The sequence below is a fragment of the Telmatherina bonti genome (genome assembly GCF_933228915.1).
Source record: "Telmatherina bonti genome assembly, chromosome: 5".
NCBI lineage: Eukaryota > Metazoa > Chordata > Actinopteri > Atheriniformes > Telmatherinidae > Telmatherina > Telmatherina bonti.
The window spans coordinates 18,569,390-18,584,013 of NC_136623.1; the positions used below are offsets into that span (position 1 = coordinate 18,569,390).

Below are 14,624 nucleotides of genomic sequence, written 5' to 3' on the forward strand. Positions count from 1 at the left end.
GCTTGAGAAGGAAATAAAGACTTGGACTGTGTTTTGTTCAAACATCTTTGGTTTGTTTAAATCCTTTTCAGGCACTTAACAGAATTGCAAACCTATGTTACACCTCTAACACAAGTTAAAAAATGTAAACCTTTAAAGTTTGAATAATCTATTAGGTTTAATCAGCTTTAACATTTGTACCTTTCTGCAAGTCACTTCCATTGTTCACACATGGAAATTGAAAGGGTGATGGTTCTCCTTTCCCTTTCTCCTTACTCTTTCGTTTGCAGATTGACAACTGAACAGATGGGTTTTGTGGTCCTGAAGGGCAGAGCACATGTGGGAAACAAAAATGCATTTCAAAACCAAGACAGCAAGCAAACATCAATCAAATGACACATACAAAGCATTGTGTTTTGTTTATTCCTAAACATTTTCGCATTTAATGCTTGCATGTCAGTTTCAATAGTTAATAAATGTGAATTTTCTCTTTTCGTGTTGTATTAATTTACACACGCGCACACACATACAGCCTATGTATAAATATATATGTCGTATATATCGTATATAATCGTATTTTGTATACACTCATATATAATTTGTTATAATATGTGTTTTTGTGGACATGCCTTCAGTATAATAAGACATGAATAATATCTTGCAACAGTCTACTTGAGAACAAGCTACAAACAGAAGACAGCTGCTAAAAATCTGACTACATAATTCTTGCAATATGTTTTAGATCTGGTAAATCTCGCGAGAACCCAACTGGGCTAAATCACAAGATAACCATTTGTTGCTAGGTTGTATGTAATTAAGTCCATGTCTGGATGAACCACTTTTTATATACACAGATGTTGTAATAAACACGAGAACTGTTTAGTAAAATAAAGAACAAATTTAAACCTGTTAATGTACTGAGGGGAAAGTACGCATTCTGTACACCAAGCAGTGGTTTAATAATAATGTATAACCCTCGTCCACTCCCATTAAATCAACATCCCAGCGTGCTCTACATTATCTCTCCACCTACCAAATATTTCAGGGTTCCGGAGCACCGCCTCTGCCTGCAGCTGATCCATCAGCTTTAATGAAAAGAATGAACCTCCCCCTGCAGAAAAAAAAACGAGGTCCTGGATCCGCGTCTGCCTGCTTTAGCTTATCACAGCTGATTGGAAACTGTTGCATACATCGAGGGAAAGTCCACACTGTACGAGGAGCTCCAGACCACCCTGCACCATAACCGAGTCTCCAGCCCCGCGCAACAAGCCGAGCAGGAGGCAACACTTGGACGTTTCGCGCAGACTCCTCAAATAGAAGCTCTGTCCCAAAAAGTTACGCAAGAGGAATCGGAAGCGACCAGACTCTGGAAGGGAAACAATAACAAGTTGAATAAGAGATTTTGGAACCTTTCGAGGAGGAAAAGAAAGAAAATGTCTAAACCGAATTACTCCGGTACATATCATTTGATTCACATGGAAAATATGGACGCCTACCTCGCAACTTTAGGTACGAGTGTTTTCATGCAGCAAACACCTTTTAGATGCTCTGATGCTTTAAATTGTAATAAACTTTATGTGTGAACACTAATCTTCAAAGATGACTTGATGTGTGGACCATCTTCATTTGCAGCTGCGCCTTATTGTGATGAAATTACCACCATGTCCTTTTTATGACCCCAGTCTCCCACACTCAGAGTGTGTATTAACACTGTCAGCACTGAATGAAACAGACACACCCTCTCTGTAATGATGATATTTAATTTATTCCTGCCATTATGTGAACATCAGCTCTTCTCTTTCATCTCTCAGATATTAACTTTGCTCTGAGGAAGATTGTGTGTCTGCTGAAGCCCACCAAAGATATCACCCATGACCCAGCCACAGGAGCCATGAAAATCCGCACACTCACTACCTTCAAGAACTTCAACATGGATTTTACTATCGGGAAAGAATTCACTGAAGATCTGGGGCCTGTGGATGGTCGTACCTGTCAGGTGTGTGTTTGTTTTTTCTGAACGTGTGCTCCGATTTGTTTGGACATGTGCATAAAGCTAACTGTATTTGTTATACAAGTTTACATAATACATTTAAACCCTGAGTGTAGTCGACCCAGCCAATGGTGTGATTGCGTTGCAACCACATTCAGCCTCCTACGAAGGATTTGAGAGGAGCATTAATTCATGAATGAGAAACATTGTCACTGAGATGTCTGTGCGTGACCAGAATAAGCAACATTATCTTCTTTTGTCCCCAACAGAAAAGAATGAAAAGAGACTCACAAAGCCATTTGTTCCTGTGTGATTTAACCTATAAGCTACTTTACATACTGATTGCTTGCAATAATACATCATGTCTTTGCTCACGTAGACGACAGTGAGCTGGGAAGGAGACAAGCTGGTGTGTGTACAGCGTGGAGAGAAAGAAGGAAGAGGCTGGACTCACTGGCTTGAGGGTGACAAGCTGCATTTGGTGAGTGTGCATGGCTAGGAGAAAAGAGGGGGGAAGGAGAGGTCAAAGTGGAGGCACAGGGAAGAGGGGGCCGAGGAATGCAGGAACAAGGAAAATTCAAGCTTAGAAGGAAAGCGATGCTGAAATTGATATGCTAAATGAGAGAGAACATGCAAATATAGCAGGGTTTGGTTATTCATGCCTTGTTCTGCCACTGCCTTTGCAGGACGATGACTCTCATGACAAACCTTGTGCACTTTCGTAAAACTCTATGAACCAACAAAAGAAGAGTTTTGAATGCAGTTTTACCACATGCAACTGAAAGTTTAGAGCTTTTGGTGCATTCAAACAATTAGCATTGTTCCACTAATACCTTTCTTGCAGTACACACAAAACAGTGTGTTGTTCATGCTAAACTGTGGAGGCAATTGTGAAAGAAATGCCAACAAGGATCAAGGCTTAAAATGGTGGATTTTAAACATTACACAAAGCCAGAGAAGGGAACAGTGCTAGGTGGATGAAGACCGAGTGAGGGGGAGCTGGAGAAGGAAGGGGGGGAAGGTGCTTAAAGATAAGCGGATGGTGAAAGAGAAGAACACAGCTTCAGAGGTCAAAGGATGAGGGGAAGGAGAAAGAGACATGGGGTTGGGGGCTGTTTTGGATACAGTCCCAGGTTTGTGTTGCCCATCACTCATTTAGTTTTTCTTTGGTGTGCCAAAATGTCTTATTGTTTCTCACTTTTCATTTACACCCTTCCCCCTCCTCCCTTCTTTACTTTTCTTTTTCACCGCCTCTCTGCAGGAGATGAGAGTTCAGGGCATCGTTGCCAAGCAGGTCTTCAAGAAGGCTGAGTGAAGTTGCTGCAGACACGCTGCAGTGAATACCCTCATTTGAAAAGTAGTACAGAAACTGAATCATGTTTGAAACTTTTTTATTAGAAACAATCATTTTAAAGATCACAAGATAACTTGAGACTGTTTATGTTCAGTATGATGGTGATAAAAGACAGGACAGCAGAGCAAATACGAGTGTGTAAACGTTCTTCATATTGAACTACCTTCACAATGTTAAACAAATCATACATCCACAATGTCTTTTTTCTCTGTCTTCAGTACATGATATGCTACATGATGTTTTACAGTAAAAATAACTTCAGTGTGTGTGTGTGTTTGTCGTATTTTTACTTCATATTTATAACATTTGCTGGTTTATAAATGCTGATTAATTCAGAAGTCATAATTTGGTTAATCATTAAATCACCAAAGGCTTTTTTTTTTTTTTTACATGCAGAGTTCACAACATAAGTCATTGGAACAACAAAAGATTACCTAAACATGTTAGAAAAATAAATAAATCCATCTCTTTCAAAAGAATTCTGGATCTGGCATAAAAAAACAAAACAAATAAATACAGGATGCAATTCTTTGTAAATGACTTATACTTTACATGATAGAAAATTTACCTATTCTGGGCCTGACCTAAGTTAGTTAGGATGGACTGAGGGGAGGGGGGTTACAGCGACTGCTGTCAGTGATCAGGACATTTGCTTCGTATGAGGGTAAGGCTGAAGGTTTGGATGTAAGACTGAAAGTATGAACATAATGAATGATCAGCTCATCGAGCAAAAGCGTGATTCACTGATGTGTGTGTGTTTCTTTTTTAGGGAGAAAAATGGGGCTCCATGACACGGTTACAGTGCCAGTCAAAATTTTGGACACATTTTCTTATTAAATCTAAAAGAAAAGTGTGTCCAAACTTTGACTGGTAGTGTGTAAGATGCAGAAAGCAGTTTTTGCTAACAGCTGGTCTTTGTGTCTTGATGTTATTGCAGGACTTATTGATAGTAAAGTAATAAAGAATGAATATAGTAGTGAGCTATCAGCTACTTTTGCTGATGCAGCTCCTTTAAAACTAATTTACATCAACATTCTCAGTCATGTTAGGAGGATACAGCAGTTTTTTCTTTAGCTGTTAGCTTAGAAAGATTGGGCAGAAGTCCAACAGTTGAAGGTTTTATCAAAGTCCTGCAGGTGGCAGTAAATGTTCTACTTGTAAATGTAAATATGTTCATTTCAGTAGTTTTAAGAAAAAATAGCCATGGTATCTCATGCCAGAGATGATTCCTGGTCAGAAAACCTACACCACGTCATTGGCTCCACACCACTCGTCCTCCTGTGGCTCTGAAGGCAGCCTCAAAAAGGAGCCTTTGCTGTATTTTCCAATTCCATTTATAGGATTTTGGTCAGAAAATGAAACAGAAACCTTCACTGGCGTTATGAGAACACTGCTGTCTAAGCTGTCTTTCAAGCTGTAGTCATCTATAGGCTTGTCTGAGGAAGATAGACAGAGGCAATATTAGTGACCTTCCTTCAAAGAAGACACGCTCAGTACTTAATGAACAGTTGATACGACTCATAGTTGGGTTAAAATAAATACTTTGGTTACACTTTCGTGCAGCATGAGATTAAACTGCAAGTCAAATGTAAGCAGCTCATTGATGCACCTCAAATTTAATTAGTTTGCTTCGACCTTTATGTGCAGTTAATCTGAAACTACCGTGATATGGTTTGAGCCTGGAGACTGCAAGTCCACCATCCTTTGAAGCCTATTCTCAGCCATTTTCTTCTGATATTTTGGATCATTATCTTGCTGTTTGATAAACCTCGGCCCAACCAGTGTCTCACTTTTCAACTTGTTTTTCCCATTATTTTCTAATTGCAATCATAGTTCAATAACAGAAATATTTCTAAGAGAAACATGAAAAAGGATAGTCTTTATAGGATTTATTACCTGGATTGAAAAGGTTTGTTTTGCAGCTCTCTAAAGGGCAGCTCTCTTGGCAAGGACAAGACTGATGTGGTGGCATTATGGCTGGCATTGGAGTGCTCTCCACCAGAGTGACAGGAACCTTGGACTTGTCTGACCACACATAGAACATAACACATTAGAAAATCAGCTGATTCAACCTCAAACTCAGAAGCATGTCTGTGATAACAATGATGTAGTTGGGCTAAAACCAAAGACTTCGTGCAGAAAACAGAACTACACCTTTATATTCAAGGAAAAAGCTTTGCCATATAGCCAGCAGGTGGCACTGTAATCCCATTGCTCTGCTTGGGCAACAATGTAACATGAGGTTTGTTTATGCCACATTATGTCATCTTGAAAGTAATATAAAAAAGTTACAAAGTCTAGCCTAGTCAGATTACTTTTATGACCTTTTTTATACTTAAGTTACCTGGTAAAAACTCAAATACCTCCTATATTCGATGTACTTCACAGTCTGCTTCATTTAGTTCACAAAAAATACTTGATTTTCCATTTACTAGTCTCTCTACAAAGCTTGTATGTTAGTGGCTTTATGTCAGCGCAGAAAGTACAGTGTGGGTGTTGCAGCTCTTTAGGACACTGCATGAAACTTGAAGGTTAAACTTCACTGTACTGAAATACAGGAAGTGAAAAGCTTGACTCAAACATCAGGAGTCTCAGTTGGACTGAAAATTTGCCCCTAAACAAGTCCTTTTCTTTAGGTTTGTGTTGCTAAATTAAGTGATGTCATTAAGTAAGATTTGATTTGACAAAAGAACCACACTAGAAATGTGAGGTGATCATGAACTGTTACTTCTCTCCCCATGACTCTTAAACATGAAACATTTTTTTTTGTTTTCGGTAATTTTATCTCTCCAAAGAGACATGTACAAAATGTTTCTGGGAACTGCAGCCTCAGCTTTCTGTTAGTGATGCTTACCAGGGGGTTTGCATCTGGTGGTGAACTCTGAAATTACAGTCATGAAGTCTTCTCCCAATAAAAAAAAAAAACATGTTCGCCTACTTCCTGTGGGGGTTCTTTATACTTCCTCTGCATGCTCTTCTTCACCATGCAAATTTTTTCATGTTGATGTACAAGTTATGTTCTTCTTAATTTACTGTCTTTTTAAGGAAAAGGTTTGTACATATTATTGACAAACAGATGAGGAGGCTTCTGTTTGCCTGTTTTGGTCCTATGTTGATAATCATTGCAGTTGTTTATATTTACATAACTGCATATTTAGTTTGAATATTTTTAGACATCACCTCATTTGATGAAGAAATCTTAACACTAAGCCTCATGAGCTAATGTTAAGACAACACTAAGAGACATTTACAATAGTGAGAAAAGCAAACGCAGGTACTCTAAACCTTCACGCTTTGTAAACAGTTATATAATAATGTGTTAGATTATTACATTAAAACATGGATCTGATGTTACTGGTATTGACCTTTGTTTAAAGCTTAGACTTATTTTTTTAAAGGTCATATTAATTGTGTTGAAGCACAAATGTTGATAAATATTTAGCTATCATTTTAATAAAATTAAATTCAACTTGTCTCAGTAAAATAATTATTTCTCATACAAACGCTTTAAGTATCAAAGATTGTGTGTTTGAGATGAGGCATAGTTTCTTCGAAAAATTGTCTCACTTCCTTAAAAGTAACTTGTAGCGTCAAAAGATAACAACTCATTGTGACTCACACCCAACACTCATTAAAAAAACATCCTCCATTTCGACATCTTTTCAGTTTCAAACCTGCACTGACTGTTGATCTGATAGACCAATGTAAAAAGCGTGAGGTTTCCTTTTTCAGAAAAGTTGTGGTCATTTTTACTCAAAGTTGTAAGAATTCACAATTAGGTTTATATGGAACGTGTCTCACTGGCACAGAATGATTATTAATACAAGCTATCATGTCAGTATGATGATACAGATACACCGTAGGTTTTATAAACTGAAAATATCTTAGATCGCTAAATGATCCTTTCAAGTATTGGAATACATTAACACAATTATACACTGCTCAAAAACATGAAGAGAACACTTACACAACACAATGTAACTCCAAGTCAACCACACTTCTGTGAAATTGAACTGTCCACTTAGTTAGCAATCAGTTCCACATGCTGTTATACAAATGAAATAGACAACAGGTGGAAATTATAGGCAATTGGCAAGACACACCCAATAAAGGAGTGGTTCTGCAGGTGGTGACCACAGACCACTTCTCAGTTCTGATGCTTTCTGGCTGATGTTTTGGTCACTTTTGAATGCTGGCGGTGCTTTCACTCTAGTGGTAGCATGAGACGGAGTCTACAACCCACACAATTGGCTCAGGTAGTGCAGCTCATCCAGGATGGCACATCAATGCCAGCTGTGGCGAGAAGGTTTACTATATCTATCAGCGTAGTGTCCAGAGCATGGAGACGCTACCAGGAGACAGGCCAGTACATCAGGAGACGTGGAGCAGGCCGTGGGAGGGCAACAACCCAGCAGCAGGACCGCTACCTCCTTCTTTGTGCAAGGAGGAACAGGAGGAGCACTGCCAGAGCCCTGCAAAAAGAGCTCCAGCAGGCCACAAATGTGTCTGCTCAAACAGTCAGAAACAGACTCCATGAGGGTGGTATGAGAGCCCGACGTCCACAGGTGGGGGTTGTGTTTACAGCCCAACACTGTGCAGGACGTTTGGCATTTGCCAACAAAATTGGCAAATTCACCACTGGCGCCCTGTGCTCTTCACAGATGAAAGCAGGTTCACACTGAGCACATGTGACAGACATGACAGAGTCTGTTGCTAGCAGCAAAACGTGTAGAACGTTCTGCTGCCTGCAACATCCTCCAGCAGGACCAGTTTGGCAGTGGGTCAGTAATGGTGTGGGGTAGCATTTCTTTGGAGGGCCGCACAGCCCTTCATGTGTTCGCCAGAGGTAGCCTGACTGCCATTAGGTACCAAGGTGAGATCCTCAGAACCCTTGTGGGACCATATGCTGGTGCGGTTGGCCCTGGGTTTCATCCTAATGCAAGACAATGTTAGACCTCATGTGGCCGGAGTGTGTCAGCAGTTCCTGCAACACGAAGGCATTGATGTTATGGACTGGCCCGCCCGTTCCCCAGACCTGAATCCAATTGAGCACCTCGAGTTATTGTCACAAATCGCTTTTTTTTTTACACTTCAGACCGTCCCTCTCCGTAGGCTGTCAGTTCAGCCTGCGGGCAAAACGAGTGGATTGAGACTCTTCCGCATTAAGCCCCGCCTCCCGCCACTGCACTACATCGGGAGCGCGCACCGCACCTGCTTTCGCCATCATTGTAACATCTCATAAACAGAAGGATTAGGCTAATACGAACTCAATAAAATAACAAAATACCATATCAGCACGTAGAATACCTGAACCTGAATCAGACCCTGAAAACGAAGTGGAAAACAGCAACCCACAGCAAAGAATGCAGCAGGATGTCTCTCTTTGGTAAACTCACCAGCCATCATTGGAAATAACTTTATCCGACGTTTTCCACCCGCCTGATGTATTTGTACATGCCCTTGTTAACCAGTAGAAGGTAACCAATCATCAAACCTAATCCCCCGGGACGTCACAAGGATTTCCAAGTAGAAAAAACTCTCTAAAACTACACGCTTTTCGTCGCCATGGAAACCGAACAGAGAGAGTGCTGGAACTCAAACTCGAACTCAAACATGCGTTTAGGTGATAAAAAACAGTGCTGTTCACATGTCTGATGAGGATTCAACACTGTAACACTGTAGAAAGCTCAGAAAACTTGAAATACCATAATAGCACAACTTTAACGGACATTACATCAAACTTGGATCAGCCTGTAGTGTGTTTTTCCACTTTCATTTGGAGTACAACTCCAAATCCAGACCTCCATGAGTTGATACATTTGATGTTCATTGATCATTTTTGTATGATTTTGTTGTCAGCACATTCAGCTATAGAAAGAATAAAGTATTTAATAAAAATATTTCATTTGTTCAGATCTACAACGTGTTACTTTAGTGTTCCCTTAATTTTCTTGAGCAGTGTCAAACTTTTAAATGTACAGAGATGCGGGTTGAATTAACAACCAAAGCACCTAAAAAAAAAATAGTCTTAGATTTAGTTCTGGTGCAGTTCTTCTGTTTTTCTTTTAAGGTTTTCTGTGTCATATTTTATCTAAAAAAAAAAAAAAAAAAAAAAGAATAAATTGGTACACAGAAAGTGTTTGCAAAAACGTTATTCAGATCTAATGAGGGATGCCCTCCAGGGAATAAAATACTGATAATACAATTATGTAAATATTAATACATAAATGAAAATGTATTTCTTCTTGGTAATTCTTCATCATATGATTCTAAGTTGTCTTGTTGTGAATTGGATATCAGGATTGGCAGAAAACAGGTGACATTACTGAAGTCTTCACCTAATCCTCATCTTAAACCTTGTGCCGCAGTCAAACTTATCGCCTACTGAACATCTTTATGGCATAAAATGTACATGCATCACAACCAGACAAACCAACTACCCAAAAACAAACACAAAAGCCTGCTATTAAATCATTTCACAACAAGCTTCTTCTGATATGTCCAAGACTCAGCAAAAAGTATTTGAATCCATTTATATTATCTTATATATTTTATATATACACCTTTTATATACTATATAAAAGGTGTTCATTGCACAACTTTTCACATTTCCTTGTAAGAAGTAACATGAAATTCCTTTATTTTTGCCAGTGACATAATGGAGCCATGTGACTATCATGAGGCCCCAATGGTGATTTGTTTGTGTGTGAAATAATCTATGTTAGATGTCGATAAAAGGCTGATTTTAGAATGATCAAATATCCAGAGCTACAATTAAATAGGTATTCAGAGTGAAAATGACTAAATGTTTGGTAGATTTGAGTTTTGACTGTTTTAAGCGATTTATGAAAATAAGCACACATTATGTCATTATTTTTAAGAACTATTGTTTGTCTATATTTTTCCATGAGGGTGACAGAGGCTGCAAAATGGTTCTTGCTAAAATTCACACAATAAAATACAACTTAGCTAAAATGGTCAATAGATACAATAAAAGGAGAGTTAAAAAATAAAAAAATGTCCCTCAGTTAAAGCAGAGTTATAAATTCTATAAACACATGGGTCTGCATGAGAATACTAAAACATCCATGTCAAGCAAAAATAAGCAAAGCATATACTTGAGCAGGGAGGTACTAAAAAGAGCAAACAAGTTAAATGAAGTGAAATGCACAGAAAACCTTTTTCAACTACATTCGTATGCATCATTAAAAAGAGTTCAAGTAGCATATCTGCAACGTGTAAATACAGAAGCAGAAATCCAATAATAACAATTCAAAACTTCAACATGAGGAAACTCAGGTTCCCAATATTTCTTTTGAAATATTTGAAAATATCCGCACTCAGGTTATGTTAAACTAAATGGAAAATACAGACATGCTATGGGAAGAATATTAATCGAGTGTTTTCTCTTTGCCAGTGTGGTTTCTCGTTTCTTGTGAACTTCATCTCACCTAATCAGACAACTCTGACATTGAGCACTTTTACTTTTTAAAATCCGTTTGACACTCATTCTCAAATATAAGCAACTATTTACTGTATCATAAATGTCAGTTCCAACATTGACACATTGCTTCTGTGGAAAATCGTCAAATGTCAGATGAAATACAGACTCAGCCAAAACAATACGTGATGATACTGTGCCACATACGTAGGACAGGTTTCTCAATATGACTTATCTGCTTGTGAGCCGTGCGTCACGTTATATTAAATAACTGTGTCAGGCTGAAACTGAACAGGATGTGGCTTCCCACTGCAAGTTTGTCACTGTGGTAGAACATTGTCTACCATTACATTTAGCATCGCCTTTTTTTGAACCTGCATGGGTTTAATGGGTTTACATTCCTTTTTGCGTGAATGAGAATCAGATCACTTAGTTAAATAAGAACACAGTTTTTAAATGTTGATGTGAACTTAACCAGAATTGTGTGCTGTTAATACTGTACAATAAAACAGCAGGAGAGTATGTATGGGAGAGATAAGCACAGACCTTCAACTGTATGAGATCAAAGCAAATGGCTCTTGTGGGAACAACATGAGTAGTTACTCCCATTAGTCAAATTTTCTTTAAAACAGCATCAGAACAAAAGTGTGAGAAAACAGCAAAATGAACAAACCTACACGTGACGTGTTGTACACACCTGCTTTGCGTGTTTTGCGTCTTGCTCTCCAGAACATGAAAACTGCCACGATGAGTATGGTCAACACAAGTCCAGACCACAAACCTGCAGGCAGGGTCCAGGAACAACCTGAGGCAAAAAGAAAGAAAGAGGGGGGTAATTAGGTTAAATCTTCATCAATTCTTCTGGTTACGCAAGCATTTACGTAGAGATTCTGTAACTTCTGGGAAATAAAAAGCACGACTTATTACTGAACACAAGCCTCAATTTATTATTGATGATGCTGTTAAAGAAAGGACGAAAGTGCTGTGATGATGAAGGCTGGCCGTAATCAGAGTGTATGGCCGTAATGAATGAAATGATATAGATTTTTCTCTTAGCTGAGTAAGGGGTCAGTTGTTCACAGAACACTGAACACATTATATGTTTCCTTTATACATCTCTGAGTCGTGCACACACTTAACAAGGTGTATTCGGACTGAAGCCCAATGTAGAGCTTTCCGTGGTTTTATTACATCTTTTACTGTAAACTTTTTTTAATATGTGAAATATTTAGACTTTTCCCGCATGTCTAAATACTAGAGAATGAAAAGATTTCCAATGGGCTCCCTCCTCTTTCCCTCTTGATGCCGAGACAACAGGAGCTCTGTTTTTCACACAAAGTAAAAACTAATTCCAAGATAAAGCTGAAAACCTACGATATTTGAAGTCTCCACAGACGGCATCGGTTTTTGTGGTTCCGAGAGTTTTCACCTCCCTTCCATAGTCTTCACATCTGGAAGCAACATGTACAGTAAGATTAAGAAACAATAGCTTAAAATGGAAACAAAAAATGTGTTTGTCCCCATCCCCTGGGGATGAATAAAGTATCTATCTATCTATCTATCTATCTATCTATCTATCTATCTATCTATCCATCCATCTATCCATCCTTCCACCCATCCATCCATCTATCTATCTATATCGTTTTTCTTGTGATAGCTAGAGAACAAAACAGTTCAACAAGCAGAAAATGTTTTATATCCTGACTTCTTCAGCATAGACATTTTATGCTTTCATAACAGCTTTGCATTCCCCTTTTGTGTTGCATTCCTTCCATGTCCTTCATGAGGCAGCCATCAGGAATGGTTTTCTGTAAACGGGTGTGTCTTGTTAGGAGGTAATTTCTGCATTTTCTTTTTTTTTTTTTTTTTTGGTTTTTTGGCCATTTGACTGAGTTTGACACAATCCTTTGTTTTGTGCAGAGGTAGCATATCTGATATGGTTTCTGCAGAGAATAGCCCTACTTGACAACTGATTTAATCCATAGCATGACAAGAACCACTCAGTTAAGTAAACGTAAATGACAGTTTGTCATTACTTTAATACATGAAGCCCAAATAATCAGGAAAAATTCAAGAATTTTGAATATATTCTCAAGTGTAGTTGCAAAGGCCATCAATCATGATGAATCTGGCTCTTCAGAAGACGTCATTTAGAGTTACCAGTATCCAAAACCACAGATTAGAGCAGGAAATGCCACCTCTCCTGTATACTGAATTGACTCCCCTGTGTAACCACAGACCACTGCAGAAAAGCAGGCCACAGCAAGAGAAGTCTGGTGGGCTGCTGTGTAAGACCAGCCAACAGTGGAAAAGTGACCAGCCTACGAACTCTGGAATGCACCGCTCCCGACCGCAAAGTAACACAAGAAAAAAAACAGACTGAGGGTCCTCCAAGAGGTGGAATGAAAGTCGGGCACACTAGGACAGTTCAAAAGGTAACAAAAAGAACAAACAAGGACAAAAAACGACAATGACAACAAAAACACCCAAAACCTTATCTTTTACTATTCACATGTACAATTCTAATGTCAAAAAGGAGAATGCACATAATCCAAGGGAGGGTGAAGTGCAGAAAACAGACCAGCATCCTCACCCTGCTCAAGAATTAGATCAGACACTATTTTATGTCCTCTTAAGAGCAGCGGTGCCCAAGTTTGGTCCGCCAGGTCTACCATCCAATTTTCAGATGTCCAACAATCCTGAATCAAATAGCTGACTCTTACCTCTTCTGTGTGTCATTCATCTCTGCAGAAGCCTGGTAACAAGGCACTTATCTATCTATCTATCTATCTATCTATCTATCTATTTTAGGGCTGTTACGATATGATTTTGTCCTAATTCGATTTAATTCCATAATTTGGTGCCGATTCGATTTAAATTGCAGTTCTCACAATTCTTTGATATCGCTGATTTTTGTAGATTAAAAACAATAGAAATGTATAAAACTTTTTTTTGCTTGTCATTTTTCTTGATTTCAATTAGGTAAAAACAACACAGTAGCCAGATCATCATGCTGCTGCTACAATGCCCAAGAATACAAGTAAAAAGATCAATAAAAACAATAATGAATTAATTATATTTATTTATTTGAGAAAAAAAAAATCAATTTTTAACATAAAAAAAATCTATTTTAAAATTGTGAACCAAAAATTTTTTTTCATTCGATATTCCCACCCCTAATATCTATACAATTGTCTGAGGTTTCTCAGACAACTGCTACTGGATTATTCCATTATAATGCATGAATATGAAATATTGGTACAGTAGGCGTGATGTGGGATGTTGGATGTTTCAAGTTTGTAGAACAAAGATATACAATTAAACCAAAAGTAATTTTTGTTGTCACCAGATGACTAATCCACTCACTCTTTACCAGCATACATACAGTACATAATCCTACAGCTTTATTAATGGTAATATGAGTAATAAAAAGGGATGAAGTCTTACCTGGTATGTGGGATGCAGGGTGAGCTGAAATCTGTGACGTTACTGAAGGTCCCAATTTTACACACCGTGCAGACTGTGTCATTTGTTCGAGTAGCTACCAGAAGGAATGAAACACAGTGTTTTTTGTATAATAGTTTGTATGATAAAATATCAATTCCTACACAAAAGCAGCACTGTTAACTTTGAATTTTACATTTGAACCTTACCTTTAACCTTAACCCCTTCACCTGGAGGACATTCTGTCAGTCGAGTGCAGTGGTCACAATCTTTACCTTCACAGTAGAAACCAGTCATACACTCGCAAACTGTGTTGCTGTTACTTGTACAGTCAACTGCTGTCTGCTTTTTTTGATCTATAAAAATAAAAAGTTAGTGTTTTTTTTTTAAAAAAAATGTTATTCAGTGTCTGAGCG

At 38.4% G+C, this 14,624-nt stretch overlaps 2 protein-coding genes across 3 annotated transcripts; one reads left to right on the top strand and one right to left on the bottom strand.

Annotated features, from left to right (window-relative positions):
• Positions 1-1,271: 1,271 nt before the first annotated feature.
• Positions 1,272-3,581, top strand: rbp5 (retinol binding protein 1a, cellular). 2 transcript variants are annotated; one of them, XM_079240626.1, is made up of 4 exons: positions 1,272-1,488; positions 1,791-1,975; positions 2,349-2,450; positions 3,231-3,581. In XM_079240626.1, the coding sequence occupies exons 1-4, from the start codon at positions 1,413-1,415 to the stop codon at positions 3,282-3,284; spliced, it is 417 nt and encodes a 138-aa protein (XP_079096752.1). In that variant the 5' UTR covers positions 1,272-1,412; the 3' UTR covers positions 3,285-3,581. The 2 variants fall into 2 exon arrangements, with proteins under 2 accessions (XP_079096752.1, XP_079096753.1); XM_079240627.1 differs by having other exon boundaries at positions 1,272-1,434.
• Positions 3,582-4,565: 984 nt separating this feature from the next.
• LOC306756332 (tumor necrosis factor receptor superfamily member 5) lies at positions 4,566-14,552 on the bottom strand (the record flags this gene model as incomplete). The annotated part of the gene is made up of 6 exons (XM_079241058.1): positions 14,418-14,552; positions 14,212-14,305; positions 12,139-12,215; positions 11,462-11,569; positions 5,220-5,348; positions 4,566-4,759 (listed from the first exon to the last, which is right to left on the bottom strand). The coding sequence occupies exons 1-6, from the start codon at positions 14,503-14,505 to the stop codon at positions 4,566-4,568; spliced, it is 690 nt and encodes a 229-aa protein (XP_079097184.1). The 5' UTR covers positions 14,506-14,552.
• Between the last annotated feature and the right edge of the window lie 72 nt (positions 14,553-14,624).

Excerpts from the sequence above, each read along its gene's own strand:
- rbp5 (XM_079240626.1), top strand. The coding sequence starts at position 1,413 with ATGTCTAAACCGAATTACTCCGGTACATATCATTTGATTCACATGGAA. Across the intron at positions 1,489-1,790 it reads CGCCTACCTCGCAACTTTAG|ATATTAACTTTGCTCTGAGG; the intron begins GTACGAGTGTTT and ends TTCATCTCTCAG. Across the intron at positions 1,976-2,348 it reads TGGATGGTCGTACCTGTCAG|ACGACAGTGAGCTGGGAAGG; the intron begins GTGTGTGTTTGT and ends TTGCTCACGTAG.